Source organism: Tinamus guttatus, unplaced genomic scaffold (genome assembly GCF_059628265.1).
Source record: "Tinamus guttatus ecotype Peru unplaced genomic scaffold, ASM5962826v1 Tinamus_guttatus_pri_ptg000457l, whole genome shotgun sequence".
NCBI lineage: Eukaryota > Metazoa > Chordata > Aves > Tinamiformes > Tinamidae > Tinamus > Tinamus guttatus.
Window position 1 is genome coordinate 126,012 of NW_028288991.1, and position 27,549 is coordinate 153,560.

Below are 27,549 nucleotides of genomic sequence, written 5' to 3' on the forward strand. Positions count from 1 at the left end.
CTGCAGTGTCCTCTCCACAGAGAAGGCGGATAAGAACAAAAGGGATTCACGGAAGGCCCAAGACGAAGCAGAGGAGCTATGTGTGACATGCCCCAAGACGGAGAGCAGGAAGTTTTGAGCAAGTGGATCATCACTGTTAGAAATTCTGAGGGTTGGGAAGATGTGAAAGGCACTGACCAAGATCCACCAGGAGCTGTGGCACAGACGCACAAGGCAGGGCTTGCTCCACACCTGCACCGGCTTCACACAGCCGAGAAAGGCAGAGAGCTTCTCACCAAGTTTCCACCCCCTGCAAAGACTTTTTTTTTTTTTTTTTTTTTTTTTTGAGTTGGGCATTTCTAAAGCGGGAAACAAAAAAGAGGACACCCATAACAGACACATGCCCTGTGGTGTGGTCTGCATGACCAGACACCCCTCAAGGATGCCACATTCCTCCACCCAAGCCCACTCAGCTAACTTCTTTGTGCAAAGTGCCACAATTCCCACCACCAACAGCCATGGCAGCTCCTGCAAAAGAACCAAAGAACTAGCCAGAGCACATCAGTATTTAGAGCAGGCACAGAGCATTCGAACACCTCAGTCCCTCTGGGACTCTCCAGGGTTGCTACCCCTTGAGTAACAGCTGCCGAGCTTCAAGTGGCTGTGGCTTCCAAATGCCTTAGCTGCCATCAAACACACACAGACTTGTCTTACCCATTACAGAAGGGGTTATTTGGGCAAGGACCTTTCCAACCCTGCTGAAGAAAAACACCATTTCCCAGAGCTCCTTTAAGCCTTGCACAGTGCAAACTGCCACTTCTGTCACATCTGCTGGACTGACCCATGCTGAAGAGAACTTCACCTCCCTGCCTCCGAACATCGTCGGAAGCACTCCCGCTCCTGCTCCAAATAGAGCACATCATAACGCAGAAAGCAGCTCCTGCTTCTGCCAGGATAGCTCACTCCATATCCACTCTAGCCTCGGAAGGCTGGGTTTCCTTATGGCACAGCTGATACTATATCTACCTTTGGATCAGTTTGCTTTGAGCCATATGACTATCTCCCCTTTTAGCCCACTAGGGATATCAAAACACTGGGCTAGGGTCTCAGCAAACCGAGACCTCTGTCGAAGCAGCGCGGACAGAGCCCCACACAAGACTCCAGGTTATTCCCACATCATTTTGCCTAGCACCACGGAGGCATTACGCAACACAGCTGAGAAGTTTCTTTCTTCCCATTATTTTGGCTGTGAAGAGTTAATCTGGATGCAGCACAGCCACTGCCTGATCTTCCCCGTGACATGGGCCCTGGTGTAGGATCAGCTCAGAGGCTACGCCAGGGCCCAGACGGTCACCGGTGACTGCTGTGACACTTACACTGCAGAGCAGAAGGGTCACTGTGATCCTTCCAGGCACAGTCAGCGGCGAAGCACGCCTGCCATAGCAATTTAAACCTAAAGGGCTGCTGAGCAAAAAAAAAAAAAAAAAAAAAACTTTTCTCCCATCTCCTGTGGTGGATTAAGAGGCAACAAACAAAACTCTGCTCTGAGAGAATAATGCAAGAGCACAGCTGACACCCTGTAAAACCCAAGTCTTTTCTCTGTGTCCTGGTTCAGGACACTGGCAGGTGCAGATCTAGCAGGTTGGGATTTTCAGGCAATATTTTTGTTTCCCACACCCAGGCACAAACCCCTCCATGAGAGCGGCCCACTGTCCTCGGAGGCGCAGGAGGGAATACGGTCAGGTGCAAACCCTGCGCGCTTCCCGCTGCCACGAGCACAACCCTGCTCCGCTGGGTGCCACGAGCCAAACTCGGGGACCGCGGGGGCCAAGCCAGGAGCCAGGTGACACCTGCAGAGATCCCCAGGCTCTCTGAGGGCTGCAGCCGGGCCGCGCACCAGACGGTCCCTGCCGAGGCTGCCAGGGCGGGCAGCGCTCCCCGAGCTTCGGGCAGCCCCCGGTGCCCTGCAGGCGGGCGCTGTGCCCAGGCGGGGCGGCCCACGGAGGGGCCGCTCTTGCTGCACCACCCCGGGCGCGCCTCGCCTCAGCCCCCCGGCCCGCGCCTACCTCACTTTGGCCGCCACAGACGACATGGCCTCGTTCCTCAGCGTCTTCCTTTTGGACACGGCTGTGCCCATATTCGCACGGGGAGGGGGAGCGCTCATCGCCCGAGCCCTCGGCCGCCCATGCCGCGGCGGGGCCGCCTGCCGGGGCGCCGCTCAGCGCCCGCTCAGTGCCCCGCCATGGCGCTGCCGCCGCCGCGTTGCCCCCGGCGAGTGCAGCGCTCCGCCGCGCCCGCCGCCTCCTCATTGACTGCGGCAGGAGGCAGAGCCCGGGCGCCGCCCGCCGCCCAGGAAGCGCCGCTATATTTGGCCGGCAGCGCCCTCCTTTCCGCCTGACATCATGGCGCTCCCGTCGCCTGCGGGCACCGAGGCTGTCCTGAGGCAGAGCCGCCCCCAGGGTGCTCCTCACCCAGGCACTTTCGGCCCCGGAGGGCTGGCGGGTCGATATAAACCGCACTTCTCCTTAGGGAATGACCGCCCCCAGGGCAGGGGAAGGTCGCTACCGGGGCCCCGCGGCTGTGGGAGGAGGCTCGTGCTGCTGGTACCCCCCAAACCCTGCCTGCTTCACTGCCATCCGGTGCACCGGCGCCACGAGGGAAGATCCTGCTGCTGGTGCCGGTGAGTCCTAAGTGATGTGACCTGCATTCCTGTGCGGCGACTGGGAGCGACAAGAGCCTTTAGGGGTTCTGCTCCATGAACGGGCGCCTGGTGTGTCCACTCCCAGCACACTCAGTCTTTCAGATTCCTTGCAGTACAGACAGAAGCGGTGCTTGCGTGTCCCCATGGCTCCACAAGCTGGCCTTTCAGCCAGTAATTTGGAGGCAATGCGCTCAATAATATTTGAAGGAGGGGGAGAAGTTTTAAAAGTTTTAAAGAAGAAGAAAAAAGTTTTAAAGAAGTTTTAAAACTACCTCCAGGTTTTGGGGGAACAGGTGGCAGATAGAAAGACAGACAGACAAGGAGGGGTACCCTTGAGCTTGTACAAGGCTGCAGCACAAGGCAATGTTTCCCTGTGCTGCAGAGACCCAGCCTGGGAGACCTGAGAGGCTGGGAAACGCCTCAGCCTTAGACTCCAAGGGCAAATCTGTAAAAAAACAGACTTTGTTTGCTCAAGTCCTCACATAACCCTTAGTTATGTTAATTCCCCAAGTTGAAAAATGGAGTAATTCAAATATGGAGGAGAAAGAAAAGCTTTGGATGAATAAGTGACCCAATTCCACTGTTATGTATGGACATGAGAGGCAGCATGTGATACCGCACAGACCAGAGTTTTATTATATCAACAGGGCAAATCACAGTGAACAATGTGTTTGCAGAAATGTGTCGCAGCTCAGACACAAGCTGGGGTTTGGAAAGGTTCCCCATGCACAAAATGGCAAGACAGGAGCCTGCTTTCTAGTTGGGAGCCACTGGCCAGCACAGAGGGGCTCACACCACCACATACACAGGCTCTTCCACAAGCAGCGGGAGTGGTATTTTTCCATGCCTTCCTTTGGGCATCGAGCCAAGTGATGAGAACTCTTTCGATTTTCCCATCTCTATCCTGTGTGCTAGTGCTGGAGAGCAGATGTTGGGCAGGAACCAGTCAGACCCATGTGCTGGAATTGGGAGCAGCGGTGCTGACTCCTGTTCAGCTATTTCAGTGCCACGTCTTCCTTCACATTGCTGGGAGCACAGACACAGCGCAAGAGGTGCGCGCACAGCCAGAGCGAGGGAGACAAATATGTGGGGATATTTTAAAAATAAAGACAGCCCGAGCCTTTTACCTCTGATTTTTCTTTTTTTCTTTTTTTTTTTTTCTAGGCAATTAGAGGGAAATAATGTCTATTGCTGTGCTTAAATATTTTGCTAGTTGTTGCAAGTTCTATTCTTTTAAAATGCAAACAAAAAAGCAACAAAACCAACAGAAAGTTCTGCTCTTTCTCTGGTATAGTTCCTAGAAGACCTACCTGGAAATATCCCATAGTGGGTACTAGCAGCATCAGTAAGGTACAGAACAAAACCAGGGTCAACGCATCGGAGTTTTTGCACAGAAGAGGGTTCTCATTAAACTTCCACTCATAGAAATTATCTCTCCACACTTTTTTTTTCTACAATCCAGAACACCAAAGAATTCCTACAGCAGAAAGTGAAAGAGGATTCATCTGTTTTTATGCAGCAGTATAAGAAAAACCAGAGGAAACTTGAGACATGCGAGCAGATAAGGTCTGAGTGACAGTGTCCAGTGCTGACAATTTCCAGGTCATAAGGCAGGAATGTGTCTACCCTCACCCTCTTTTTGAACCGCCCTATCCCTCATTTCTCCGTCTTGGAGCTCTCCTTGTTCATTCCCATCAAAGTCTCTCTCTTGGAGAGTCAAGTTCAGGCTGGCTTCAGAGCTATGCTGCCTGCTGCAGGCTGAGTTTTGGAGCTCTCCAAGGATGGAGATGACAGCACCACTCCCGTCTCTGTCCTGAGGCTGCACCACTCTCACCAGGAAGAATATTTTTATGTATCTAATGGGAATTTCCCTAGCTGCAACTCATGGTCATGGCTTCCTGGTCTCTGCTCTCCTGAGAAGAGCCTGGTGCCATCCAGCCTAAAGCACCCCATGGGCGCTGAAGGATCTCCCAGCAGTTTCCTTGCCCTCTGCTCCCTTTGCTGTAAGTGGTTTGGGTCTCTCCCCAGTCGACAGGTTTCTCAGAGGAACTGAGGGCCTCAGTGCAGCTCAGTGGAGGAGGCAGGCGCTGTGCTGAGCTCCTTTGTCTTGTTAGATCCAGCGAGACGTGTTTGCTTCATGCAAAGTCACGCGAGCTAGACAGACTGTTCCCCATCGCTTCTCCATGGCAACGGGCCTCCCGAGATGCGCGGAGGCGAACAGGCCATGCAGGCAGGGAGCCCCACGCTCCCTCCGACTAGGCTCCAGCCTTGGTCCCTGGGTCTCTCTCTGCTGAGCTTCCTACATCACAAGGGAGCACATCCCAAAGCACTTCAAAAAACATATAACTTGCTGGAGAAATGCTGCTGTCCTTGTGCATGTAGAGATGAAACATCCAAAAACCCCAAGCAGGCAGAATTCATCCTAGGTTGTAAGAATTTTTATCTATAAAAATATGTCAGACTTGAAAAATCCCGTATTTCAGCATCCTGTCAAAGCAAATATATCTGTACATATCTGTCCTGTAGGAAAACCACAGTGGTGGATCTAGTTAGATCCAGGGCTTAGATCAGGCCTAGCTCAGACAAGACTCATTTCTCAGTCTTGAAGAATACGGTCTTTTTACATTTAGAAAATTCTTTTTATTTTCTGAACAAGGAAGAGAGCTTTGTTCTGATAATTTAAATGTAAGAGGGCAGCCAGGCTAGCCAGAAGCAGTTTCAGGAGCACTACACAAAATGCAAAGGCAAGAAATAATAACTACTTTTTCAACAGAGCAAGGCACAGGAGAGGCTGTAGGGCCAGAAGTTGGCCAAGATGTAACAGGAGCATCAGTGCTAGATATGGCCAGAACAGAAAAACAAAGTGAATATTTTGCGTCTGTAGTCAGTGAGGAAAAGCTTAGAGAAGTTCCCTTGCCAGTTTTTTTCTTTATAAGGACATGGCAGAGGACTTGGCTCACACTTAAGTGTCAGCAGAAGAACAGACAACCCGAAGTGTACAAATTCACCAGGCTGAGGTGGCTTTTGATTGGCTTTTCCTTCAATAGGATAAGGCCTCCTAAATCTATTATGATTCTTTAGAAGAGTCCATGAGCGTATGGTATGGCCTACCTGGATTCTCTGAAGGTCTGAGACAAAAGTCTTTTGCAGAAATACAGCTGCAGTAGGATAAAAGGAAAGGGCTCAGAGTGGATATTTAACTGGTGGCTAAAGGATTTCTTGAGGATTTCTCAAAGTTGGGTTCCTAAATGGAAGGAGGGCCTGAATGGAGCCCCATGGAGAGCAGTGATGGGCCCTGCACACTTCAGCATATCCATAAACAATTTTGAAAAGGAACTGAAAAATGGGGCGACAAACCTTGCTGATGATGCTAAGATACTCATGGTCACAAAGACAGGAGACACTGTAAAGAACTGAGGCAAGCCCTGACGACAGTGAATAACTAGGTAATGTTATGGCTGGGGATAGCCGGTGCAGATAATTACACAGATAAACATACTGAAGGAAAACAAACATAAATTTAATCCTGGGCTCTGCCCCAACCCTTATCCACAGAAATGGGCTCTTTCTCTCCCAGCTTTGTCAGAGCATCATCCCCACCCGTGCTGCGCTTGGGTGTCACGCGCCGGTCACTGGCTCTGTTTGGAGTGCAGATGCAGACAGCAAGTGGGAAGGGAGTCAGCACTGCAATGAGCTGCGGAGGACGCAAGAGACAGGGCTGGAGGAGTCCTTGAACAGAGGCGTTTTAGTCTTGTGTCCTCTGCTCCCACCATTCTACATACCACACCTGCCCCAGGCGTGGGGAAAAAGGAATGACAAAGCATCAACCTGAAGAGTCCAACTGATTGATGTGCCAATGTGATCAGTGGAATGTACTGATTCAGCTCTTCTGGCTTGTCCCAACAGCCCAGAGAGATGGTGATGAAACACGGGTGGTGGGGGAGCATCAGCACCTGAAGGTGGCAGCTGGACCCATGCTCTTCTGGTCCTGCGGGCTTCTCTTCTTTGCCTTTTGAGTTTCGCAGTCATGGAAAGATTGTATGGGACCTCCAGGGAGCTCTAGTGCAGCTGCCAGCTTCAGGCAGGTCTTACATCAAGGCTAATTCCTTGGGCTTTCCACTGCCCAAAGCAGAAGAGCACTTGAAGTGGTGCTTAGTGACCTCTGGGACCTGGAGCTCCTCATTTCTAACCTGCTGACATCAGGTAGCTGGGGGAGCTGTCAGGGTTCGATATGTGAAGCAAGGCTGGAGGGCAACAGGTATTACTTTATGTTCAATCACACTGGGAATTCCAAGGTCTCTCAGGTACCAAGAGCTGACTCTGAAATATCATCTAGCCAGTGCCCTGCTCAGCTAATTTAGCCACTTCAAGATGTTCCCCATTGAATTGATCGATTAGAAACTCACTCTAATGAGATACTAAGAAAATAACTTTCTCAACACTGGTATAATTAAAATTAGGCAATACATCACAGGAGCAATATCAACAGCTGTCATGTTGGAGTAAGCCAAAAATTAGGGTTTTGCTTTGAGTGGATTCATTTGGACAAGGCCATTCGAAAGTGGCCAAGCACTCGGCATCAGAAAATGAGAGCTAGTTCAAAGCCAGTCCCAAGCAGAGCCCCGATCACTTGAAGCGCTGAAGCAGCTATGGTACAGAGCATTCACACCTGACATCAGGCCAATTCACCACCTGCTATTTTTAGTAGAAGATCTCAGCAGCAATTATCAGGGCTGGATCCAACCTCTCAGCCTTCCTGGCTGTTCTGCGACATGTGGCAGGGCAAAAGGAGCCCAGGTCCAAACTGAAGGTTTAGAAGAGGGAGCCTGTGCTTAACTGGGGGTGGAGAACATGGAAAAGCTGAGCCAAGCCATGATGAAGCTCCAGGAATTATTTTGCCTTCTCCGAGCAGACACTAAGGACAGACAGGTTCGGCTTCAACTTGGCACCTCCATGAAATGCCCCATCTGGTTGGTCAGTGCTGTCCCTGCTCCACCACAGTGTCAGCACGGCCCGGCCTGGCCCTGGCCGGAGGCATCTTGCTAGTTACAGAAAATTACGCTGCTGCCCTTTTCATTATGTTGCCCAGCAAATGTTCCCATGAAATACAGGCCTAATTATCTACCCACATTCGGATTACTCTAAACTGCAATTTTCTGTTACTCTGTGGACTTTGCTTTCCTTCTGTGGGTCCCGTGATTGAAATACACTCAATTAGCTGTTACTCGTCTGGCTGAAATCTTGAGCTGTCTTCCCGAGGCTGCTTCACCTGGGTCTACCTGGCATTATAAAAGCCAGACAACGCCAGCTCACACACAGCCCCATCAGGATTGAGGGCTTGCAATGGGAACCACTGAACTATCTTAAAATACAGCCCCAGAAAGCTAAAAAGGAAAAGGGGAGGCTGAAGGAAGTTATAGGATGTGAAATACTAGCATTAACTGTGGAGGAGAAATTCATGTTGGACATAAAGGAAAAAAAATGCAAAGGACAACGAGGTGCTGAACAAGCCTCTCGGGGAGATGAGAGTTGCTCCAGTCCAAGAAGAGCGGGTTCCGTACAGCACTCACAGTGACGCAGAGGGAGCAGAGCCTCTCTCCGGCGCTCGGGTCTGAGCGGATGGGCTCAGCACAGCTGCTCCACAGGAAGGTCGTGAGGAAAAGTGGCTGTCCTTTGAGAAGACTTTGCAATAGGGCAAAAAAGCTAACATTGCACAGCAAAGCAAATGAACTTTGGCTAAAAGCCCATCTTCTAACTTGATAACCCAAAACCAGCTATTGAAAGCAAAAGGGCAACATATAAGAATAGGAAGAAAATAAGAGCCATCAGTCACTGCTCAGCAACCATTGCAATGAGTGATGAAACGCAAGTATTTATGGAAGGCGAATGGTCAGAGGGAAATCCACGGCTGGCAAAACCTGACAGAAAGAAGCTATCACCTAAGTACATTAGAAACAAAAAAACATTAATGATTTCTCAGGTTCAGATCGCAAATATAGAAAGGCACTAAGTTATTTTGGTTGCAAAGAGCCTCTGGAGGGACAACTCTGGTGCAACCTCCTGCTCAGAGCAGGGTTGATGCTCAGGGGTTGTCCAGCCAAACCTTCAAAACCTGTAAAGATGGAGGTGCCCTAGCCCCTCTGGAGGAGGGGGTACCCCTGCTATGAAGCAAGCAGTCCAAATTTCTCTCCTGCATTTAGGAAGCAGTGGGAGGAGGGGAATGTAAGGCATGAAGATGATGAAATAGGCTGTGGTTCACAAGCTGCTAAATGAGAGCATTTCAGATAACACCTGTGGGCTGCATGAATCAGGCACTGCCGCTAACTTGTGCCTAAGGGCCCAAACGGAGTGCGAAGAGGAGCCACGGGGCCCCAAGCCGAATAGCTTGGCCAGGGGCTGGTGCTGAGCTGGGCACGGGTGCCAGACACGCAGTGCCACAGGCCCAGCCAGACCCACACTGCGAGAAGAGCAGCCCGGGCTCAATTACTACGGAACTTAAGGATTAAAAATATACCCACCCATGTGGTCTAATGGAAAATGTCTTGTCAAATGAGGCTCATTTCAGCCACTGAGAAAATTACCGGTTTGTAGCTAAAGGTTACTGTGCAGCCATTATTTGCTTAGCTTTTGGCAATGTGTTTGACTTAATATCATATGACACCCTAATTACAAATTTAGTGCTATACAGTCCCAATAAAGGCCTGCACTAAGTGGGTGACGAGCTGCTAACTCATCTTCCAAACAAGGAGCCCTGGGTGAATAGAGCTGATTGCCGGAGCCGACCCCAGCCTGCCACTAATCAGTGTTTTCCTCAGTGATGGAAGAGCAGGCACAAAACACAGCTGAGGAATTAAACAGCTGCTGGAAGCAGAAGTAGCAGTGAATATGACAGAGAAGTTAAACCAGGGGAGTGGGATCTTCTCTGTGGGCAGGTCCTATTCAGCTTGACAGTATGGAAACCGGTCAGCTTGCAGACGTGGATGAGAGAAACGTCTTGTACCAGAAGGCTGTAAAGTAAAAATAAAGCAAAATCTAGCTGCCATTGCAGGAAGGCAGTTCAGCTGGAAGCAAGCAGGGAGTGAGCAAGGCTCCCATTGGCAGCCCAACGCGCCTCCCTGCAATGAGCGCCCGCTCTTCTCCAAAGTGGCAGGGTTTTTCCAACTATTTCAAATGCACTTGCACCAAGCGTCTGCTTTTCTCCAAAAGAGGGAAAAATATCTGAATTCTTGGAATGAGGCTCTACCTGCTCCCACTCCAACGACTGCTGCAGGGAAAGCTCTGCTCTACCTGTGCTTGTCCCTCCATCCGCCACCTTGCTGGAGCTTGCGCTGTACCCCAGCTTGGGGGAGCGGAGCTCAGGCTCCCTCGCGGGACCGGCTCCCCAGGGCTCGTGGGGTCTCCCTGAGGATCCCACATGCTGCCCTGGTGGATTTGGGGCAGGATAGAGAGGGCCCTGTGCAAGGGGGCTGCAGGGAGCGACCCACACACGGGGCCCAGTGGGACCGGGAGCTGGGAAACCGGCCTGCAGAGACGCTGTGACATCCAAAGCTCAGCTGTGGAGGACAACGAGGAAGGAAAGATGTGACCAGTTATTCAGAAGAGACTTAATCTCACATAATTTTTTTCTTAATCTTTCCCGGTCGGACCTAGGTGCCATTTCCCAGCGCAACAGGGCACAGATCAAATACAGCAGCTCTGATCAGCACGCGCAGGAGCGCTGCGACTCCTGTAGCCAAGGTGAATCTGAAGCCATTGGATCACCCAGGCTCCTGGAGCAGCTCCGATGGCCAGAAAGGTGGGACACAAAATTCCGAGGTAACTGTGTATTTGGAGAGAGGAGAACAGGTCCCTGGTGCAAAACCAAGCGCTGCACAAGGTGGACTCAGGAAAGGGCATCCCAAGAGCCCAGTCATCTCCAGGATTTCCTCTCTGCTCCAGGTCTATTCCTTATTTCCCAGCTAGGAGAACGGGTTTCTGTGTTGTAGATGTTGAAGGGACTTCATTTGCTTCGCATCTCCTCCTCAGGAAAGCTTGGAGCTCCAAGGAGCGTCATTACTGTTGCTGCATGGGAACCCTTCCCTTCTGTCTGCGCTGGGCAGCTCTGCAGAAATAAAGCAAACTGCATCTTTTAAAACAGCTCGAAGGTGTGCGCTTAAATAATTCACCCCCTTCTTTCCAGACTTTCAACAAAATTACACACCTGTCACATAGCCCACATTAACACTGTGCTGTAAGTAGTCCCTTCGAAAATTAACTATCTCCAGCTCGACAGGCAGCCTGTACTTTCACCAAAGCCCCCGGCTGCCAGATGCTCTACTTCCATTGCAAAAAGTCACCTTTTGGCTTTCTTTGAAAGATTTAGTTCTTTTTCAATAGCAGGTGTGCGGAAAATCTTGCTGTCAAGAACTGAATGTCCAAAAGGAGACAGAGGAGCCCTAAAACTTTATTCGAATAAAGGGAGAGGCCACCGGGCATATCCCTGTGGGGTCTCTCAAATTGCTGGGGGACACAGCCCCCCTTTTATCCTAATTTCCCAACCGAGGGACGCCCTCTCCTTTTCCCTATTGGCCAAGGTACTCAGAAGTTACAGCCTTCCCGGCCGCCTACACCAAACTCCAGCCTCCCGCCATCTGTTCTCACCTGAGCTCACCAACTCCTTTGTCCCCCTTGCTGAAGAATGTGGGGGAATTCCCCTATTTCCCTCCTTTGTAAAGGCCCCCATCTCCTTGCAGATGGCTCTTTTTGTCCCGCTCGGCTCATGGCTCCACTCAGTCTCCCCTCCCTTTGTCCTGCTCTTCAGCCAAACTGTGGAGAAACCCCCTTATTGATGAATACAGAAACTTGAGCATTCTGCTCAATCCCTCCTCTTTTTTTTTCCCCCCCCACCTCCCCCCGTTTGGACAATATTTGTTTTTCCTCCTGGACTCCCACAGACCCAGCAACCCAGCGTTTATTTTCCAGACCAACTCCCAGCCAGCGGTACAGATCTACGGAGAGTTAGCCGGGGCTTTCCATCCTCTTCCTTCAACTGTGAAGTCCAGATTTCTGGAGTATTGGAAAACTTAACTCTGGCAGGATGAGTCCATCCATGCTCAGCTATCTTGATTGATGTTTCTGTGGTTAGAGACTTCACAAGAGAATGTATTCTGGCCACATATTGATATATCACTTATCTCCACCTCCTTGCCAGGTTGGGTGTTAGCAGGATAGGGAATCCCAAACATTATTTCAAAGGGGGACAGCTGAATGTCTCCCCTTGGTTTTGCTCTTATTCTTGCTAAAGCTAATGGTAGAAGTCGTGTCCATGGCACTGTAGTTTCTAACACCAATTTTAAAAAATGCTTTTTAATCTTCCCATTCATCCTTTCCACTCTCCCAGAACTCTGAGTATGCCAAGGGGTATGCAAGTCCTATCGAATCCCTAGGGCAGTCATGATACCTTGAAGGACCTTTCCTGTAAAATGAGTGCCTCTGTCTGAATCTATTGCCTCTACCAACCCTTATCTTGGAATTATTTGTTCTAAGAACACCTTCATTACAGATCCAGTTGTTGCTGAGGCAGTTGGAAATGCCTTGGGCCGTCCCGTCAACTGACATACTATTACCAGAAGATACTTAATTCTTCTGGTGGAAAAGACATCTTTTCTGGTAATGGCTGGACTACCGGTGGGAGAGGGAGGATCTTAGATACTTCTGGTAGGAGTGCTGCTTTTTGAGCTCCTTATGCACCAATGCCTTTCCTCAGCAAGTTAATAAACCTCTTTCTTCCCACAGTTTTCCAAACATATGTGCCACCCCATATGAATATTTAAAATCTGTAAAGATATTCAATAGCTTGCCTTGATGTAATTCACAGGCTCTTATTAGAGAATACAGTTCTGCAGTTTGGGCTGACCAGGTAGACGGCAGCTTTCCTCTTTCTAGCAGCACCCTCCCCTTAATGCTAACATATCCTGTAGCCCGTTTCCCTTCTATTACTCTTGAAGATCCATCAGTAAACATATTGTCCCCATCTGGCCAAGGAATATCTCTCAAATCTTCCCTAGGTCAAGTCTAGAGATCCGCCACCCTCCGTGCTTCTCCCTTGGGGCCAGTCAGGCAAGAAGCTGGCTTAAACCCTCCCTCGCTTCTTAATTTTAAATCTCGTCATCCATTCAGAAGCCCCTTCAGGTAGCAAGGCCCTGACCAGGTATGGGACCTTCAAAATATGGGATCCCCCTGTGGTGAGTTTTTGGACCTCAGTTACCATTAGGGCCGTACCTGTGCAATTCTGCAGACAATAAGGCCACCCCTTAGCCACTGGATCTAACATTTTAGAAAAATAAGCTATTGGTATTCGCATGTCTCCATGTTTTTGCACTAAAATTTCCTTGCAATGGCTCTGTTTGACATCCACATATAATTCAAATTCTTTCTCTGTGTCCAGAAGAGCTAAGGCCGGAGCCTTGGTCAATTTATCTTTTAATTTTCTAAAGCTCTGTTCTCCTTCTCATGTCCATACCGCAACATTGGGGCTGTTTTGGGTTAAACCTCCAGCCAAAATATGCCCCAAATATATATATATATATTTTTCCTGACACCCTAAACCCTTTTTGGGCCAAGAAATTGAGTAACTTCACAGCAGTTTCCTTCACCACCCTCTCTTGTTCACCTGAGAGGGGCAAGTCATACTGCAATAACCTGGCTCCTGGGGGTGGGATAAATTCCTTCAGTATTTTCTGCAAGGCTTGTCCAAATAGGACCGGTGCCTTGGTGTATCCTTGCAGGAGGACTGTCCATGTCAATTGCTGTTTTATCATTTTCCTGGAACTGCCCACACTTCTGAGTTCACTTCAGCCTAGCTTTATCAGACACTTTGCACAAAGTTACAGTAGTGCTAACTTCTTTATCATCCCCCACAATATCAATTGACATTCCCAATCCAGCCATCAACTCCAACCCCTCAGCAGATTGCCTCTCTCTTTTGTTACATAGATTCCTCTAGATGCTGCCCTTACACACATTCTTTCTTGATGAGACCCTTCTCAGTATCACTGAGATACTGGCACAAAACCTGACAAGGACTAGGATCGTCGTCCGACCCTACAGGGGGCCACCTAAATCCCCCTGGTAACTTATATTCTGGCCAAACAAAACAACAATATTTTATTCCTTGGTTATTTCTGGGGGAATGAACAAGTTATCCCAAACTCTCAAAAGTCTCCCCAAGAGACTATATGGGTATAAGTCGAGGTCGTCATTCCTTTTCCCAGCACCCTCTTTTAGCTTCCCTTTGCTGCCCTCCCTGGATGTCCATATTGGGGTCGTCACCCCTTTTGTTCCCCACTGTCCCATAGTACTCACCAGTGAGATTTCAATGGTCCTTTCTGTCAAACCTGGTCCTTTCCGTCAGACTTTAGCACTACCCGGTAGGTCCTTTCCTTCAGACCTAGTCCTTTCCGTCGGACTTGCGCTACCCGAGGTCCTTTCCTTCAGACCTAGTCCTTTCCATCAGACTTAGCGCTACCTGGAGGTCCTTTCCGTCAGACCTAGTCCTTTCCGTCAGACTTAGCGCTACCCGGAGGTCCTTTCCATTGGACCTAGTCCTTTCTGTCAGACTATAGTGCTACCTGGAGGTCCTTTCCATCAGACCTAGTCCCTTCCGTCAGACCCCTTGAGGACCCCCTCCTGGTCCTACCTGCGGATCCCCCTGATCCACTTCTCGTCTGTCTCCGGACAGTCTCGGGAACCCAATCAGTCGTCCGGTGCAGGCTGCCGTCGAAGGGAGTCGATCACCAAAAGCTATGGTGAGGCGCGCCGTCGACTCCAATCGCCGTCTGCCGTTCCCGGAAGGTGGAAGGATCCCGGACGAGCCCCCAGTTGTGCTGAAAATCTCGCTGAACTGAATGTCCAAAAAGGAGACAGAGGAGTCCTAAACCTTTATTCGAATAAAGGGAGAGGCCACTGGGCATATCCCTGTGGGGTCTCTCAAATTGCTGGGGGACGCAGCCCCCCTTTTATCCTAATTTCCCAACCGAGGGACGCCCTCTCCTTTTCCCCATTGGCCAAGGTACTCAGAAGTTACAGCCTTCCCAGGCCGCCTACACCAAACTCCGGCCTCCCGCCATCTGTTCTCACCTGAGCTCACCAACTCCTTTGTCCCCCTTGCTGAAGAATGTGGGGGAATTCCCCTATTTCCCTCCTTTGTAAAGGCCCCCATCTCCTTGCAGATGACTTTTTTTGTCCCACTCGCTCATGGCTCCACTCAGTCTCCCCTCCCTTTGTCCTGCTCTTCAGCCAAACTGTGGAGAAACCCCCTTATTGATGAATACAGAAACTTGAGCATTCCGCTCACAGGCAACAACCTCCACCCTCCACAACTGCAGCTTTTTGCATAATCTGCATTACTGGGGAACGGTGCTGAAGATCTGGATGATAGTTGCAGGGGAGGGCTCCACTCCACCCCAACCAGGCCCTGCCGTGAGGCCACCAAACACCCGGCTGGGGCCAGTCACAGTTGTGGCTGGAGGTGTCACCTCCAGGGGGCTGCTGCAGTTCACAGGAGAGCACCAGGGCAACGTAGCAAAGGGAGCAATTTTAAAGAGCATCTTCAGCATTCTGCTTGGATGGCAAATGCCCTCAAGCCAACTGCACCTAAACCTAGCACCGAACAGCATTTACATCAAGAACGAGCTACCTGCATCATGCAGCCAAGTGGAGCTATTGGCAACGACAGATGTGAGACAAGAGGAACAAGCACCGGGGGAGGCCTGAACTGGGTCCAGCTGGCGCTGACTGCTGCCAGGCCCAGGGGGTGAAGAGCTCTGGGGATTTTTTACAACACTTGACAATACACCAAAAAACATACCGAGTGCCTCCTGCTCGGTTATAAATCGATGGAATTCAAAAACGCACGTGTCCCTTTGCAAGTCAGACATGAGAGGGAGTGAGCAGGGCACTTCTGGCTGTCGCTGCATTCATCAAGATCTTTTTAATTCAGGGATTCGTTCTCAAGTGGCAACAGAGAACCTCATTCCGAGCACAGGGTTGAGGAAGTCGCCATTTTTGTGCCCTCTGGAGTTCTGTCAGCTCTGGGCAGGTTTCGGTGCTCAAAAGCAGTGATCAAAACAGCTTTTGTGACCACAGTATGATCTCACCAGCATTGGGTCCCAGAGAGAAACTTGTCACAGCTAAGAACCACACACACCTCTGTTGGATTTAATCCAACAAAATCATTTTATTTGATTGGGCAAATCCAGTTACATATGGACTCTGGAATTGCCTGGCAAATACCACCTGTATGATCAGTCAGTATATGTTCCTGCTGATGCCTGAGTATACAGAATCTAGTCTTAGTGTTCACATTAATTGATTTGTCATGTTTGGATTTCCCAATCAGCCAAGTACCTGCTCCTACCACAGCACAGCTCCAAGCACCTGGTTCAAAGTCACTGAGAAGTTAATTGCACAGTTATCTGATCCATCTAGAATGAAAGCAACCTACTAGTGCAGTCCACAAACCCCTTTTTTTCCTCCCTTTAATGCTGCTGCTCAGAGCCTCTTCAACAACAGACATGCAGGATTGCTGTGGGTTGTTCAGTTCTTCTTCTTAGGGTCTGCACAGCAAAACCAACAACCAGAACATTTGGCAGCCAAAAAAAAAAGAGAAAATCAAGGCAACCTTTGAGAGCGCCTTCCCAGCACGTGTCGGCTCTGCCGGGCTTGGAGCTGTCAGCCACTTGCTGCTCAGGCTTGCCCCGCAGTGAAGGAGCTTGGTACGGAGCAGCTGGGCCTCCCACCACAAGAGCCAAAGCACATGGGAACGGAGGCACGATGCAAATCTCTGTGCTTAGCCTATGGATCGTTCAGCTGCCTGCACAGCTTGGAGAAGGACAAAAACACAGCTCAACAGGGTTCTATTTTCAATTATGTGAAAATATATGTGTATAAAAATAAATAAAAATGGCTGCTGTCAGTACAAATGGGATTTAGCTATCAGTCACAAAGGTCAGGCTCTCTTCTGCGTGCCGGCCTGCTCTCCTGTGCTGTTTGCCTGGCAATCTGAATTTGGGAGATTTTTGCGCTGTCTTATTTGTACATCTTCATCCTGAAGGAAAAAAAAGAAAAAGCACAAACTCATTCTTCAGCCTCCGCCCCGAGCTGGGTAAAATCTGCCCTCCTGTCCCCCACTGCTTTTCTGCCCACCAGCTGTTACCTATCGAACATCAGCTCAAAGTCTTTTAATGCAGCCAGGAAAGTGAATGGCTGCAACCATCACTCAGCTCCCTGCTCAAAACACCAAAGTCACTTTACATCCTCACATTGGCAATTACCCCAGCCAGGCATCTTCCAAACTGCTCCCATTGGGAAGCTCTTCTCATCCAACAAAACCAGCTGCTTCAGCTTTTAATCATGCTGGCTGCTCCAGCCAGAATAAGGAACTCAGGGAGCAGCCCTCTGAAGCGTTGCGTCTGAGGTCATGGGCAATGCCCAGAGAGCTGGGGCCATCCAGCACAGTTTTTCCTCCATATGGGCCTGAGTTCCCACAAAATCACAGAACTATCTTGGTATGAAGGGACTTCTGGAGGCCTCTGATAAGATCTCCTGCTCAAGGGGGACTAATGCTAGTGCTGGATGAGGTTGTTCAGGGCCTTATCCACTTAGCTTTTGAATAACTGCAAGGATGGAGTTTCCACAACCTCTCAGGACACCTATTCCAGTATTTAACCAGGCATGTCATACAGTATTTTCTCCACATATCCAGGCAGAATTTTGCAAGTTGTACCTGTCACCTCTTGTCCTTTTCCTGTGCACTCCTGAGAAAAGCCTCCCTCTATCTTCCCTACTCAGACAGCAGGCAGAAGGCAGCCCCATCCCTGCCTCCCATAGCCGAACAGCCCAGTTCCCTAAGCCTCGCACTGCACCGGAGGTTCTCCAAGCCCACGAAGCCACATGGCTTTCCCAGGACATGGCCGCACTTTGCCACACAAGACACCTTGTGTGCAAAGGTCAGTTAGTCCCTAGACTGCTCACCTGAACAGGGTAAGCAACATCATTTAACAGCTGAGCTGCACAACTCATTTCTGCAGAGCCCTTAGCACATGTCTCCCAGGTGCTTGCCTCAGTAACCCTTCCCAAGACTCCTCGGTCTCCTCCCCAGCCCGCACAGTTCATAGCACTCAGCGAGAACAGTTGCAGCCCAGTGCGACTCATACCGAGTCGGAGTCTTCTTCAACCTGGTTGCTGAGGAAATTAATATAATCATCCTTCTGGCTGTCCAGAATTTCTTCTTCATATTCAGTCTGGTAGTCTGACTCATCTACAAAGGGGAGAGAAAAAACAACAATTTTTAACTAGCAGTTGGAAAGGCAGAAAAAGCTGGAAACAGAATCAGGACAGCCCTTACCAGCCAGGGTGAAGTGGCTGCTGGCTACCCCTCAGCAGCTCAGCAAACTGTAATGGCTTCAACACAGGTATCGGGCCAGTCTGACCACACAGATCAGCTTCCAACTGCACCTGCATGTGAAGCGGTGCCCCAGAGCCCTCCAAAGTGATAAGAACCTAGCACAAAAGCCATGAGCTACAAACTCTCCGTGTCACCATGGTGCTGCCAGCCTGACGCAGCACTAACTGCCCACCATGCACAGCATCTCATTTCAAGCACTTTGTAACAGACTGAAGGTGCAGGGTTCCCCATTTTCTTTTCCTCATTTTTGGAGGGTGAAAGATCCATATACAGCTAACAGAGGGCATGTTAAAGGGGAAACCCAACAAAAGGCTTTTTCAATGTTTGGCTGTGGAAGTGCACCCAGGTCTCAGGTGTAAGGCCAAAGGTAACAGCATATTCAGTCCTTTAGAATCACAACTTTATCAACTCCTTTACAACCAGTTGCTCCTGATGGCTCAAAAACAGAGGAGTTTTAGCGCCAGTTGTAAGGCAAGCACAACCTTAACTGCTACATAGACCTCTGGTGAAACCACTGCACTGCACTCAGGGAGATGCTACCAGCACCCCTGCCACCAACATCCCTCTCATTCTTAAATTCTCCAGCAACTCCCCAGTTTATCTTCAGCAAATTCTTGAACTCCGTTTCATGTCAACTCCGTGGTCACCAGCTGATGAACTGTGCCAGTGCAGACACCCATCCTTGGCCTTGATGTACTGTGGCAGCCACTGTGGAGGAGCCCCATGCCAAGCACGAAAGCCAGGCGCGCACGCCAGCCAAACCCAGCACGTCTCAGCTGACCACCCTTCACCTCTACTGCTTCTGCCTCTCACTTTTTCAGAATGCAACTCAGGGCATGGAAACTGCAGAAAATAATTTTAGGGCTAAACTGTGTTTTCTGGGCCCCCTTCATTCAGATCTGCTCTGAGTTGCTGAGCTTCAGAGTCCTCAGCTGCGTGGTGCCCTCTACCACTGAGGGGTCCTGAGAAGCACATACCGAACAACAAGGGTTTCATTTAAGACAGACATAGACAAGCAGCCCATGAACAGCTGCTGCAGCCCAGCAGGCCCTTACAAAGGCCAGAGGTACCTAGGAAGAATGGAACCACAGGGGCACGTGTCCATTTTAAAGCTTTTAAGAACCGTGCAGACCACTCTTAGGTTTGTTCTTAAAGGAGATCCCATAACGTGGCAGAACATGGCATCCCAACGAACACACCACACAAACTGCAGTAGACCAGACATCAAAAGGACACAGATTTGAACAAAAAACAAGGTGAAATATCTGTTTGTCAGCTCAGCAATGAAGAAATGGCTTGTGTTTAAACTGGATCCTTCATTAAGTATTTCTCTTTTTGACACACTCAATAGCATCGGCTCCATGCTGAAGACAACAGTACAGCCTGTTCTGCAGCATTTTATTCTAACACAACAACTACAACCAACTGTGAGAACATTAGCACTAAAGGCATTTGGCCATTTTCTTCTTCTGTGGTTCAGAAATTCATTGCTAGCCTTTACTAAAAGCATTACCAATAACCTGGAGAAGCTGGATACTCACCTGAACAGCAACAGGCAGCACAAATAGCAGTGGGCACTTTACACCTCCATCCAGACTTACCAAACTCAAACCCAAATATCTCGATTTTCCCAAATTGTGCTTAGCACTTAGCAGGTCTATAAACAGATCCGCTGTGAGAAGTGATGCCCCTTTGCACACCCTTCACATAGGAATCCTGGATGCTTGAGGACTAAGAGGGAAAGGAGGACACAGGGGCTTTTTTCTGCTCTCTCACACAGCCCTTCGCAAAGCACTGTGTGGGGCGAAGCCCCGAGCAGCTGCAGCCCCAGTGGACATTGCTCACCCAGGGCTTCGAGCAGGACTAAAGTCTTCGTCTTGTCTTGGCCAACATAGCAACATCCAAACACTTCAATTCAAAAATCAGCAAAACTGATTAAGCAGCTGGTGGGCAGCCCTACCGGCAAGGCTGTTGTAGGAGCAAATGGCTGTTGGTACTTACTATATATGAAGCACTTGGGGATATGCTAGCTGCTGCCATCACAAAAAGGTGAGGTTCTTGACCTCAAAATTGCTAGCAAAGAAGGGATTATGCCATGGAAAGGAAATAAGAACCTACCATTAGTGGAGGGCGCAATATGTTCAGAGTAGGAAGATCACACTACTATTCCTCATGCAAAATAGCTGCTTTGCGATTCTGTAGCTTTTAGCATTTCTTTTCTAGCCTGATTTCTGTAGGCAACACAGCCACGGTGAGGAAAATCAGCACTGCATAGCTAAAGGATTTCCAGCTCATTAACCCCAAAAAACTCCCGTGGTACTCAGACAGTCTCGGCGTTTACCACAATCTAGGATGCATTAGTCCTTTTTAATATAATTATTTTTTAAGCAGTAAAGAGGTTGAGAGTGAGCTACCCAAAACTGTCTCTCTTGGAAAGTTCTGGGATATATCCCTCTTTGATCATATCAAGAAAATAGATATTGCACAAGATTAATGTCTTTTTCCACACCAAACGTTTGTTTCCAAGTGACTGCTGCTATAACTGCTCCGTTATATGACTTGGTAGTGGCCTTCAGTCACTGCATGCATTGAATGTGCTACCTCGCATGACACTGGGAAACCTGGCAGAGGGGACTGCCCACTACCTCATTGCTCTGGAAGACAGGAAATGAAACCTGCTGGAGGAAATCTTCCAAGAGCCTGCAAGACGTCGGCCCTCGGAAATCCCTTACCAAGGAGAACGGAGCGGGGACGAGGCTGCACCTCTGCAGGAGAATGGCATCTGTGCACTCCTGGCCAAGCCCACAGCTGCACAAAATGCAATTACAGCTGAAGGAAGAAGAAAACTCCCAGCTGAGAAAGTGTCCCGATGGGGTGGCAGCACGCGGAACCGAAACACAGCTGTGGGTCCCGCAGTCTCAGCTGTGGGAACAGAGCTCGCTCTCCCTGCACGCGCTCCTCCATGTGTTCACCTGCTGTAGGCAGGCGTGCCGGGTCTAACAGTAAATTCCTTCTGGGAAGTCCATGTACTTGACTCTGCCTGATGGATAAACCTTTTTTTCCTTCTTTTTTAAAAATATTTTTTATCATTTTGCTGAAGAACGAAGAAGAAAATCCACTAAATGGATATGGCTTCAGGTTTGGAGACTCTGCCGGTCTCTGCTCGTCAGAGTCTTTCCTCCCTTGCACTGGCATTTCCCTTCTTTGCCTGGGTTCTATAGCTTATTTGAAAACAATTTTTGCTTTTTTTTTCCTTAGAGCATGACTGATACATTTTCTCTGTCCAGCCTGCACCTCTCGAACAGGCAGAGCATTTCCAAATCTTTCGAGTCTGAGATCTCTCCTTGGAAACCTCTCCCAGAAGAAAAGTTCCATCATCTTCCTCAGCAGCGCTGTGTCATACACGGGCTGCCCAAAGCACTCTCTTCTCCCTCACACAAGTCAAAAGCAGTTGCACCATCTGCACCAACATCACTAGCAGACAAATCCAAGGGCTCCCCAACGAGGTACCACCTAAGAGCCCTAATGCCCACTGCCCGGGGAGAAGGTCACACCACATCTCAGCTAGTTATGGTGAATGCTGTTTCCCACAATAGCTGGCAAGACCTAACACTCCAGACACCTCTCTAGCAGGAGCACTGCCATCCCAGAAGCACTGCGGTGATGCTGCATCCAGACAAATGGCTTCATAGTCACTAGCCACCAAAAGAGAGCCAAGGTACTGTGTAGCTTCACCCACAATGTAAGCATAAAAGGACCTTTAAGCCACACTGCCCATACGCACAGGTCTCTTGTGGCTGTGGAGACAAAAGGATGAACAGATTTGTGAGTTGAGTGCCTGTTCTGGCCCAAATACCCAACGTGCAGACCTGCCTGAGGGCAAAACTTCCTATAGCTGCATTTGGAAAGAGGTGTCGCTGCTTTGTTGCTTATTCACATTTCATGGCCTTATCTGGCAGAAGAGAAATCGTAACAAGGGCAAATAACCAGAAACGGTAAAGTAGAAATACCTATCACTCAACACTGGTCAAATCGCAACAGGCCTTAAAACCAAGGCTTTAAATAACCACGTTTCCTAGACTCTTTATTCTTATGCACACTGGCTGTTTCAAGCACATTTGATTAATATTTTCTTTGTAAGGCATATGATTGCAATTAGCATTTCATATTACCATAGGGACATCTCTACAAACAGAGTCACAGATGGAAGGGCTGCTAACTTTAGATTCTTCTTTGCAAGAACAAGAATCAGGAAAGCGGGGAGAGACTGGTTATAAAAAGCACCAACATGGAAAACGATGGAAGGTGACAGCCCTGCAAAGCTCTCTTTGATCCTTTCCGGGTTACAATATTTACAGGGAACTGCTTGGCAGGGCTTGCTTGAGGCGCAGAGCTCCAGGGCTTCACCAGCCTCAGAGCACAGGAGCGTGCAGAAACTCGGGAGCTGCTACCTGGTCGTCCTCATTAGCTCCCAGGAACAGGAGGGCACATAAAGCAATCAAGCTGGTGACTCACTCCAGATCACATTCAGCAGAGCAGGAAAACATCCTTCAAGTCAGGCCTCTAAATCACCCTCCTCCCATTTCTGAAGGACACAGACAAAAGGGGGAGGCCATCCTGCAAGCACTAGCAGAAGCAAGAATGACAGCTCGTCCTCAAGAGAGTTGCCCCACGTGAGTTACTATACACAAATTAGGCCAACTTGGCTAGACGTTACTCCCACCAGCAAGCCACCACAGGGCAGAGGGCAACAGATCGGCCATGGACATCTTGCCACTGTGGGGACACCCAATGGCCACCTTCTCGCGACAAGGCAGTGGGAAGAAGCGCTAGGAGGGAAGGGTCTGGCTGGGACAAGCTCAGGGCACATGTCAAAGCAGAGGCCCTGGCTGAAGAGGGAAAATGGCCCTGTCCTTCCTGCCATGGGTGCTTTTACAGCACCGGCTGTGTCGTCCCACTCACCGTCTGCCACAGGTGCTTTCACCGGCTCGATCCTGGACACGATTTCTGCCAGGTCTGTGAAAGAGGGGCTGGGGCAGGTCACGTTCTGAAACACAAGGCAGATTTTAGGCATGTTAACCAAATGGAGACAAAAAAACAAATGATTCAAGACTGCATAAAAGTGATATTGAACAGGCAGAGAGCTCCAGGCATGCGAGTCCCCCGTCATTCCTCCCCGCAAAGGCCGTTACTCCTCAGAGAGCAGCTCAGGGCAGTCGTCCTCGCCCAGGCCTGGTCTGCAGAGTTGGGGCTCTGAGCGCAGAGAGTTACTCGGGCAATATCTAATGGAGCGGCAGAGGCCACTGCTCTGTTGAGAAAACTTTTTTTAAAAGAAAATTTAGGAAGCGGTAGAGACACAGTCAGAGAAAAGGAAACAGCCTACCTGCAAAGAGAAAGCTCTCCCACTGTAATTCCTCTTTCAAACAGCCCCGTGCTATTTTTACTCTGTCTCGCCCAAGCAGTGAGCCGCGTGTTCTCTGTTTTGAAGAGCTGCCTGCTCTAGTTTCTTTTCTAATCAAATCCAACTGGGACACCAAAGCGCCAGTCTGGCCTTTCCACAAGCTAAGCGGTGACGGGGGAGCGGAGGCAGCTCTACCTGCCTCCTCAGGGCAGGCCACAAGATGGAAACCCGTCTCCCTTCGCCTTTTTTTTCCCCCAAAATCTGTGATTTTCAATGAGTGCAAGAGGACACTCCCGCAGAGGGGAAGAACCATTGGGGAGACACGTTATGGGCGCCGAATTGCCCAAGGGACTGTTCCAACAGCCGCTCTGTGAAGTGCTCCGAGCTGCCCACGCTGCCCACGTGTGTGGAAGCAGGGCACTTTCCCAACACTGCGGCTCTGAGTCACGCAGCCTGAGGCTGAAGCCCATTACAGCTGCAGCCCGCTGCTCACTGCTGACCTTTTCATCTGTAACTGACTTTTAATGTTGCTTAGCAAAGATGAAGGGTGCAGAGTGGGGACAGAGAGCTGCTGGGAGCAGGGGACAGAGAAAGAGCCAAAAGGAACTAAAAGAAAAACGTTGTCTAGAATGAAACAGCAGTAGGATGCACATTTTAAAAGATGAGAAAAGCAGGGAAGCTCGGCAGAAGGTTTGAACATTAAGGAGCTGGTGAGAAGAGTCAGTCCAACCTCATTTTGAGTACATGACCCGAATGATCCTAGCAAAACTTTTACAGAGGCTGGTTCCAGGGCAGAAAAAGAGCATCCACATCTTCATTTCTTGCTATATGGCTAAGCAAGAGACAGGTACGTGCTCGAGGAGAGACTGCAGCGTTAAGGGCAGTCACCTCGACTCCAAACCATGAGGGTTTAGAATCCTCAGGACTCCAAGTCCAGGGGGGAGGAGAGACCAGAGCACTGTATAAATTGCCCCAAAAATACCCTGTGCAGCATAGATTTAGGTGAAACCTCCTCTCAAACCTTTCTGCTGGTATTTTTTCCGAGGATGAGGAGGAGGAGAAAAAGGAGGAGGTATTCTCTTCAGCACAATCTTTATTAAAATCAGAGGAAAAAGACAGACACTACTGTAGTGTGTGAGATTATATTTAACTTTGACTGTGAATAACACTTTAATAGACAAAACTTCCCTAAGGAGATCCAATTAACAGCCCTGCATTCCTCTGCATTGGGAAGGGAGTTGTTTAAGTGAAGTCTGTTAGGTCCTGCTCCTCCTCCTAGAAACAACTAAAACACTAAAACAGACCACAGCATCAAAACTTCTGCTTGTGAAAGGCGAGTTAAAAATATCAGCTGTAATTCCTGGAAGAAAGTAGAGATAAAAGACTTAAGTGGCTAATGGACTCAGGCCAAAAAAAAAAAAAAAAAAAAAGCCAGTGGAAGCCATTTGCAAGAGCAAGTTACTTTGTAGAAATTATTCTACCAAATAAAAAACCAAAACAAACAAAAAAACACCATACACCCTCATATTAAAAAACAAAACAAAAAAACCCATGTTTTTATTGGACTTCAGACTTTTCAGACCAATAGTAGACTTCTTAGGTCCTTGAAGTACAGTCTGGAACTCAGACTTGGCTTCAGCCTTGAGGAAGGCACACAGCTGACAGCTGCTGCTCCATTTCCAGGGCGGTTTGTCAAGCCATTCACCTGAAACCATAATTCTCATAACCTTGGTGTCTCAGCAGTCAGCACCTTTTGCCTTGTTGTCAAGTATACACCTAGAAAGGCAATGGCAAGCAATGTCTATAACAGCTACGTGACGTATTTTATCTCCAGGGTATCTAAGTGCCAGAAAAAACAGGACCGATTGTGACAGATGTTCTGCATGCCCAGCTATATCATCATGATTTAGCTGAAACATTAACCTGAATTATGAGATCCTACGTACCGGGCAGGTTTTAAAGAAATCTTCTCTAAAACGTGTGTTTGTTAACAGCAATGAAGGTGAAAAAGGTTATTATCAATTGGTGATAAAAGTTAAGAGAGTGAAAACAGGGTATATAACCATTTCTGATAGCAACACCTACCTTCCTCTCTCTCCACTGCTCTTCATGACTACTAATACACACATATAACACAAATTAGCTTATAACTGGTTTGTTATAGATCTGAGATCTAAGAGACAGAACAAGGAGGTCTCTTCTGCACACATCTTCTGAGTGCAGCTCAGACTAGTGTAACTCCTAGTCCAAGCAGTCTTCCTACTAAGAAATAACAAGCTGATGAGTTCTGGTGCTCTTTGGGCTACTCCAGTCACCAACTAAGGTCCCACAAAGCTTAGTTCCTCTGTGCTCGTCCCACACCCTGTCACATCAGCCTGGGTAGGATTCATCTGATATAAAGGTATCAATGCCAGGCACCCTTGGCTCCCTTCAAAGTCAATGGAAGCTGAGGGTAGCACTCCCTTTACCCCAAGAGAGCCACTCCTTTTCATCAAGTGACTCATGCTCTACAAACATTCATTTCTCTCCACTGACTACTGGAAGTCTGGGGCAACTAGCTCAGGTGCAGACATCAGCTGAAGCCAACTCTACAGTTTGTTGCTGGGCTCCTCTCCAGCCCTTCTCCCCTTGCTCACACTATCTCCCAACAAAAGTGCTCAGCCACCAATCTCTCAAAAAACAGCAAATTCTCAATGTCATTTTGCGGCTCTATTGACTTTGCTTATTGAAGGTCACTACACTTATGATTTTGGCAACTATTTACAACTTAAAATCTTACTGTTAATTTCCCAAACTCTAAAAAGATGATAAAGATGAATTACTGGGTAAAACAGAAAACCTTTGTAGCACTTGAGTTTTAAATCAGAGAAATTCAAAGGAAGGTAAGGATAATGAACCAATTTATTATAATATTATACCCATGTCCTCAAAAAGGGGACAACTTCCTTAGAAAAAATTACAGTTCCCATACCCAGAAATTTTGTCACCTCATGGACAGTTACTGAACCAACTCAGGCCAACATCAGTCCTTAAACTGTAAGCCCAGGAGACACTATCCTATTTTTAAGCAGAAATATAAATGTGATTGCAACTACACAATAACTAGGTAAGCCATAAATATGCCATAATCAGTCCTTTAAGCTGAAGCAGACAGAATATATTGGAAAAGTGCATGAAATCCAGTACTTGGACAACATTGCAAGCTTCCACAGAGCCTTAATGACAGTGTTATGACGTGCCTTTTCCTAGAAAAAGGAATGAGGAAGAAAAGCAAAGAAAGAAGAACTCTAAGGCGTAACAGAGATTTTAGTTCTTGGCTGGAAACACATTTACAGGAAGGGTGCAATTCAAGTTCTCTGGAAGCATCTGAGAATTATTTGAGCCCCATTGGGCCAGTCGGTACTGGCCAAGATCAAATGCCAGAGATGCCAGTTTATGTCCTCTGTGACAACCAGGCAGTTGATGAGAGAGTTGCTGGTCTACCACCGCCTTGGTAGACCAGCATCTAGGAGCAAGAAGAATACCCAGGCACCACCAAAGCTTTGAGGTGCAAGAATAAACAACAATTTAATTCCAAAAAAAGGCTACTTGTGTCTATCCAGCACTACCCAAAGAGCCAGTGCACATGTGCATTCGTGCAGCGGGTACAAATGTGCCCCATTACCTGCAAGCATAGCCCACCCTTCCCTCTCAGGCCCTGCTGCAGATGCAAAAGGAAGCTCTTTGGCATAGTCTGTAAGGTTGAAAGGAGAGAGAGACTTACAGCTTCCTTAGATCCATGGATGAACCCAAAGAGATGTTCTCTTTTGAAAAATAAGGCATGAGGAAGAGCAGCTAGAAGTGCTTAAATCTCTTCCCACTCTTCTTGTAGCTCATGATCAAAGAAGTACAGGACCTCATTCATCCAGGCTATGGTTCAAGAAGGGAAGTGGAAGTTTCTGAAAAACTGAACATGCCTTTTCCTGCCTAAAACACAGTTTTAATTAATATGTACATGCTCACAATAAAAACTTGAGGTAATCA

The 27,549-nt window shown here is 48.7% G+C and overlaps 2 protein-coding genes across 6 annotated transcripts in view; both read right to left on the minus strand.

Moving 5' to 3' along the window:
- Positions 1-2,186, minus strand: part of NSMF (NMDA receptor synaptonuclear signaling and neuronal migration factor) — a 40,199-nt gene extending 38,013 nt beyond the window's left edge. For all 5 annotated transcript variants that reach the window (XM_088532174.1, XM_088532175.1, XM_088532173.1 and 2 more), the window contains exon 1: positions 2,046-2,186. In XM_088532174.1, coding sequence (XP_088388300.1) covers positions 2,046-2,143 — 98 coding nt within the window. In that variant the 5' untranslated portion in view covers positions 2,144-2,186. The remainder of the gene's footprint in view (positions 1-2,045) is intronic.
- Positions 2,187-16,566: 14,380 nt separating this feature from the next.
- PNPLA7 (patatin like domain 7, lysophospholipase) overlaps positions 16,567-27,549 on the minus strand; it is a 113,643-nt gene continuing 102,660 nt past the window's right edge. Inside the window, exons 33-35 of the mRNA XM_088532172.1 lie at positions 23,088-23,172; positions 17,875-17,978; positions 16,567-16,766 (exon numbers count right to left, since the gene is read on the minus strand). Coding sequence (XP_088388298.1) covers positions 16,668-16,766; positions 17,875-17,978; positions 23,088-23,172 — 288 coding nt within the window. The 3' untranslated portion in view covers positions 16,567-16,667. The remainder of the gene's footprint in view (positions 16,767-17,874; positions 17,979-23,087; positions 23,173-27,549) is intronic.